The sequence below is a fragment of the Petromyzon marinus genome, unplaced genomic scaffold (genome assembly GCF_048934315.1).
Source record: "Petromyzon marinus isolate PM22_M1 ecotype Great Lakes invasive population unplaced genomic scaffold, UKy_Petmar_22M1.pri1.0 PM_G_Scaffold_96, whole genome shotgun sequence".
Lineage (NCBI taxonomy): Eukaryota > Metazoa > Chordata > Hyperoartia > Petromyzontiformes > Petromyzontidae > Petromyzon > Petromyzon marinus.
This window is the reverse complement of record NW_027423053.1, coordinates 80524-87135: the sequence shown is the minus strand read 5'-3', so window position 1 is coordinate 87135 and position 6612 is coordinate 80524. Positions and strand designations below refer to the sequence as shown.

The 6612-nt window shown below is 47.2% G+C and overlaps 1 protein-coding gene across 1 annotated transcript; it reads right to left on the bottom strand.

Moving 5' to 3' along the window:
• Window positions 1-899: 899 nt before the first annotated feature.
• On the bottom strand, window positions 900-5687 carry LOC142922442 (uncharacterized). The gene is made up of 2 exons (XM_076063243.1): window positions 5626-5687; window positions 900-3068 (listed from the first exon to the last, which is right to left on the bottom strand). The coding sequence occupies exon 2, from the start codon at window positions 3056-3058 to the stop codon at window positions 2147-2149; it is 912 nt and encodes a 303-aa protein (XP_075919358.1). The 5' UTR covers window positions 3059-3068; window positions 5626-5687; the 3' UTR covers window positions 900-2146.
• Between the last annotated feature and the right edge of the window lie 925 nt (window positions 5688-6612).

The following is a 6612-nucleotide window of genomic DNA, read 5'->3' as shown; positions in this document are numbered from 1 at the left end:
GTAGGCTACTGCTGATTAAACTATATATTTTACTAGGTAAAGCCAGAAACTACCCGGTTATCACAAATGATAGCTGAACGAAGGGGCTTATATGAAATGTGGAAATCTATAGCAGCTAAATACTCCCTAATACTGCGTATAGTGAACATGTTTAATGATGCTTTAAGACGAAGGTTTTCACGAGGGATTGGGGTCAACAGAAGTTCAGGCTGCTCCTATTTAGCCCCCTCTACCCAACACACACAATCCACGTGTAATGACTCGCAGACACACTGACTGGTGAGGGTTCTCTTGACAGCGACGACTTGCGACACAGCAACGACCCCTGACTCCCACGGCAGCCCAGAACCTCGCTCCTCGCCCCCTTTTTACCCCCAGCGTGGCCATCCACCCACCCCTGGCCACGCCCCTACTTCTCGAACTCTCTCGAAGGTTCTTGAACCTTCCTGAAGATCCAATATCGCTCCCTCTCTGCTACCTAGCCTGTTATTACCACTCGTGACCGCTAGCCTTATATACTGTCTTCTATACTGCAACACTTGTGCAACGAATCTTCACCAGTGGTTGAACAGGAAATCTATGCCTTTTGCAGTGCCAATGATTTGGAGAGAGCCAACAGATCATATCGGCAATTGTTACTTCTGCATGGCGCCTCCAGTTAGGAAAGGTTTGTCAAAGAATTAAAAGTGGACTGGGCATTATCCAAACATTCCATCAGCTACACGCCCAGGACCCCACGGAGAAGGACTGCCGATTCCTGATGCACCAGAATCATTCTCACTAGACGAGGAAGAGGATGAAACTTCTGGTCCTCAACCATCAAGGTCACGTGACCCAGATTTTCTCCCATCCTCATCCTCTGAACCACACCTCATAACACAAGGTAAACTGAAAGATAATAAGTCGTGATAAACTTTATGCATAACCGCAAATAATAATATACATACATATTAAACAAGAATATCAATCACAATGATACACACAACACACACGTTTGTAATGACACTTTAACACATCGTTCATTACATTACACAATTAACATTTCAGAAAAATTTAGAATTTTCACAATGCAATTATTTTATTACAATGGGTCTCTGTGTGATCAGTCGACTGTCTCTGTGGTGAGTCTGGGTATCTGTGTGATGAGTCTATGGGTCTCTGTGTGATGAGTCTATGGATCTCTGTGTGATGAGTCTATGGGTCTCTGCGTGGTGAGTCTATGGGTCTCTGTATGATGAGTCAATGGGTCTCTGTGTGATGAGTCTATGGGTCTCTGTGTGATGAGTCTATGGGTCTCTGTGTGATGAGTCTATGGGTATGTGTGATTAGTCTATGGGTATCTGTGTGATGAGTCTATGGGTCTCTGTGTGAGTATATGGGTCTCTGTATGATGAGTCTATGGCTCTGTGTGAGTCTATGGGTCTCTAAATAGTCTATGGGTATGTGTGATTAGTCTATGGGTATCTGTGTGATGAGTCTCTGGGTCTCTTTGTGAGTCTATGTTACATTATACACTAGCGAGCAACACATCTGAAGCCCCGAATGGCACTGAAGGGGGTGGGTAGCCAGCACCACGGCTGACCACCTTTGTCTCCCTAGGGGGCGATGTTTACAACCCGCACCGGGTATATATTTACGCAATCTATAACATCCCCCCCCCAAACAAAAAAAACGTAGCACAAATGTGGCCAAAGTCCTTTTCCAGTTTAATAGACAAAGAAATCACTAAAGCTTCAAATCAAGATTAGACAAATGGTTATTTTTCCCAGTAATGCCGACTGAGCTACACGACGCCTTTTACTGGTAGGAACTTCCTGGTTACACCACCAGCCCACAGGGGATTATTGTGTCTGTCTGTCCGTCGTGCATCCAAAAATGAGAGGGGTGGGGCTGGGTGGAGAGGGGAGGGGCTGGGTGGGGCTGGGTGGTGAGGGGCTGGTCACCCCGTGGTGCCCTTATAAAACTCAACGTTTAACCTACTCACGCCGGCTTGTGCCAGCCCTCACAGTCGGGCATATTTGCGGAATACACCACGTGGTGGCGCCGCCGTTGACCCTGGCCATTGACGGGGCAACCCAACGTTCCTACTAGCTCCCTCCGCAGGAGAATGTGTTCAGAAGCGACCGGGCAATCACAAGCGACAGTCTCAGTTCTCCTCTTCCCGCTTGACGCTGACTCCATCCACCAGGAGGTCACCACCTCGAGTCGAACCCTGACCTTCACGCTTCACCGTTATCTCTTCTTCACACTCCACCATCACTCCTGGCCACGTAGCAAAGTTGTCATTTTCTTCCGGTTCTTGTTTTATGAGAGATGGACTCATGGCAGCGGCACTTTGGCCTTCACAAGTAGATTTCACCCTCTCGTGGATCTTTTCATGCATCGTTCGTTGTCCTGACGCGATAAACCCTTTCCCACACACGGTGCACTTGTAGGGCTTGTCGCCTGTGTGTGTTCTCTGGTGAATCCGAAGATAGTTTGAATAGGAAAATGCTTTCCCACACACACTGCACTTGTAGGGCTTCTCGCCCGTGTGTGTTCTCTGGTGAATCCGAAGAGAGTTTGAATAGGGAAATGCCTTCTCACACACGGTGCACTTGTACAGCTTCTCGCCTGTATGTGTACTCTGATGATGTTGAAGAATTTCTAAACGAGTAAATGCCTTCATGCACAGAGTGCACTTGTAGGGCTTCTCACCCGTGTGCATTCTCTGGTGAATTCGAATATATGATGAATGCACAAATGCCTTCTCACACACGGTGCACTTGAATGGCTTTTCGCCCGTGTGTGTTCTCTGGTGAATTTTTAGATTTGTTAAACAAGCAAATGCCTTCTCACACACGGTGCACCTGAATGGCTTTTCGCCCGTGTGTGTTCTCTGGTGAATTTTTAGATTTGTTAAACAAGCAAATGCCTTCTCACACACGGTGCACCGGAATGGCTTTTCGCCCGTGTGTGTTCTCTGATGATGCTTCATGTGTTCAGCGTGATCCGTGCTGTAGGTACACCGGTCGCATTGGTGCCTTTTAGCACCGGGCTCTGTCGAGGACTTCTCCATGCGATCGACTCTGCAGATAAACCTTACACGTTACACACAAAATCACACGCACACTACAGAGACAAGCATCGACCGTGTGCAGGGCCGGATTGAGGCGTGGGGGCTTTAGGAACTGCAGCCCAGAGGCCTCCGCCAGCTGGAGGGCCTCCAGAGATTAAGAGAAAAAGTTTTTTTCAGTTGTGAATGCTGAATTTATTTTCTCGTTAGCCTTGTAAAAATAAATTGTATTGTTCTTTAACTTTGTTTTCCTTTTGGGAATATTACTGGGGGCCTCAAAGTACCTGTAGTAACAACAACAACAAATGCCATTCGCCACTACGTGGTGGTGACGTCACCACGACGCTTGTGCCAGGCCATGTGCACCTTGAGGCCACGTGAAGGCCACGTGAAGGCCACGTGAAGTGTAGCACAGGGCCATACACAATCTTAATCCGGCCCTGCTCGTGTGCAGCCTTAATTGTGTTGGGGCAGGGTGTGAGTGTGAGATTGTAAGTCTGTGTTTGAGTGAGAGATTGTCAGTGTGTGTGAGTGTGAGATTGTCAGTGTGTGAGTGTGAGGTTGTCAGTGTGTGTGTGAGTGTGAGATTGTCAGTGTGTGTGTGTGAGATTGTCAGCCTGTGTGAGTGTGAGATTGTCAGTGTGTGTGTGAAATTGTCAGCCTGTGTGAGTGTGAGATTGTCAGTGTGTGTGTGAGATTGTCAGCCTGTGTGAGTGTGAGATTGTCAGTGTGTGTGTGTGAGATTGTCAGTCTGTGTGTGAGATTGTCAGTCTGTGTGTGAGTGTGAGATTGCCAGTGTGTGTGTGAGTGTGAGATTGTCAGCCTGTGTGTGTGTGAGATTGTCAGAATGTGTGAGTGTGAGATTGTCAGTGTGTGTGTAAGATTGTCAGTCTGTGTGAGTGTGAGGTTGTCAGCCTGTGTGTGTGTGAGGTTGTCAGTGTGTGTGAGTGTGAGGTTGTCAGTGAGTGTGTGTGAGTGTGAGGTTGTCAGTGTGTGAGTGTGAGGTTGTCAGTGTGTGTGTGTGTGAGGTTGTCAGTGTGTGTGAGGTTGTCAGTGTGTGTGTGTGAGGTTGTCAGTGTGTGTGTGTGTGAGGTTGTCAGTGTGTGTGTGAGTGTGAGGTTGTCAGTGTGTGTGTGTGAGGTTGTCAGTGTGTGTGTGTGAGGTTGTCAGTGTGTGTGAGTGTGAGGTTGTCAGTGTGTGTGTGAGTGTGAGGTTGTCAGTGTGTGTGTGAGTGTGAGGTTGTCACAGTGTGTGTGAGTGTGAGGTTGTCAGTGTGTGTGTGAGTGTGAGGTTGTCAGTGTGTGTGTGAGTGTGAGGTTGTCAGTGTGTGTGTGTGAGGTTGTCACAGTGTGTGTGAGTGTGAGGTTGTCACAGTGTGTGTGTGAGTGTGAGGTTGTCACAGTGTGTGTGTGAGTGTGAGGTTGTCACAGTGTGTGTGTGAGTGTGAGGTTGTCAGTGTGTGTGTGAGTGTGAGGTTGTCAGTGTGTGTGTGTGAGTGTGATGTTGTCAGTGTGTGAGTGTGAGGTTGTCAGTGTGTGTGTGTGAGGTTGTCACAGTGTGTGTGAGTGTGAGGTTGTCAGTGTGAGTGTGAGGTTGTCAGTGTGTGTGTGTGAGGTTGTCACAGTGTGTGTGAGTGTGAGGTTGTCACAGTGTGTGTGTGAGTGTGAGGTTGTCACAGTGTGTGTGTGAGTGTGAGGTTGTCACAGTGTGTGTGTGAGTGTGAGGTTGTCACAGTGTGTGTGTGAGTGTGAGGTTGTCACAGTGTGTGTGAGTGTGAGGTTGTCAGTGTGTGAGTGTGAGATTGTCAGTGTGTGTGTGTGAGGTTGTCAGTGTGTGTGAGTGTGAGGTTGTCAGTGTGTGTGAGGTTGTCAGTGTGTGTGAGTGTGAGGTTGTCACAGTGTGTGTGTGTGTGAGGTTGTCAATGTGTGAGTGTGAGGTTGTCAGTGTGTGTGAGTGTGAGGTTGTCAATGTGTGAGGTTGTCAGTGTGTGTGAGTGTGAGGTTGTCAGTGTGTGTGAGTGTGAGGTTGTCAGTGTGTGAGTGTGAGGTTGTCAGTGTGTGTGAGTGTGAGGTTGTCAGTGTGTGAGTGTGAGGTTGTCAGTGTGTGAGTGTGAGGTTGTCAGTGTGTGTGAGTGTGAGGTTGTCAGTGTGTGTGAGTGTGAGGTTGTCAGTGTGTGTGTGTGAGGTTGTCACAGTGTGTGTGAGTGTGAGGTTGTCAGTATGTGAGTGTGTGAGTGTGAGGTTGTCACAGTGTGTGTGAGTGTGAGGTTGTCAGTGTGTGTGAGGTTGTCACAGTGTGTGTGAGTGTGAGGTTGTCACAGTGTGTGAGTGTGAGGTTGTCAGTGTGTGTGTGAGGTTGTCACAGTGTGTGTGTGAGTGTGAGGTTGTCACAGTGTGTGTGAGTGTGAGGTTGTCACAGTGTGTGAGTGTGAGGTTGTCACAGTGTGTGTGTGAGGTTGTCACAGTGTGTGTGAGTGTGAGGTTGTCACAGTGTGTGTGAGTGTGAGGTTGTCACAGTGTGTGTGAGTGTGAGGTTGTCACAGTGTGTGTAAGTGTGAGGTTGTCACTGACCCTGGTGAATCTTCGTCGTTGTCAAGGCCGCAGGCTTCACCTCCCTCACGACTCTCAAAATGGCGGCGAGCAAGGAGGGGGAGGAGCCAGAAAACTCCGCGTCACGTGGGAGGGGAGAAACTGAAACTTGATTGGCTCCAAGGCGGAGAGATTTTTATTTTTTTTCGGGGAAAACTTTATTCTTTTTACCGTACGACGGATTTACAAAACTCACCATCAACAATAAACACTCGCGTTGGCATTGGCGCGGTCTGAATAAAAAAAACACAAATTTTTATTGGTTATGTAAATATTTAAAAAAACGCAGTAATATCAGAAATCTCATCTTGAGTAACAAAAAAAAATGACCCAAATGATATTCCGTAATCTTAGCTCTTTCGGTAAAGTCACGTTGAAGGGAAACAATAAAATAATAAAATATATATAAAACAATAAAAATTCTCATGACGTTTTGACCATAACACAAACGGTCGTCATCAGGTGTGTCGGTTTGCATAAATGTATTTATTTTTTAACGGTGTATTTATTTATTTTTAAAACGTTAGCGCCACGCGCAGCGATTTGGCAGTTTATTTAGAAGGACTAGTCCATCTATGTTCTGAAAAGAGAAGGGGGGAGACGAAAAATTAATGTATGCTGTCTGAAAGCCACTGTAAGCATGAATAATCAATTAAGACCTGAAATGGTTTATCAAATCGTTCCAATGATTGCTAAGCCAGAATCCATCTTCTCGGTTGAAATTGTCTCTGTGCTTGTATATGTGGATAGCCTCATGAACGAATCTCTCATGGTAGCCAGATGGCTTACAAAGAACCTCTGTCTTGGAAAAGTCAATTTCATGTGAGCCTCGCTAGTGATTTCACGTCACCAAGGTATTCACCCCACCCCCGTCCACCGCGCTCTTGAGCGTGACGTCACCTCCGCTTGGGTCACTGCCGATATCGTTCCAGTTGCAATCCTTATTTGGGCAAAGCTACGCCCAGTGAC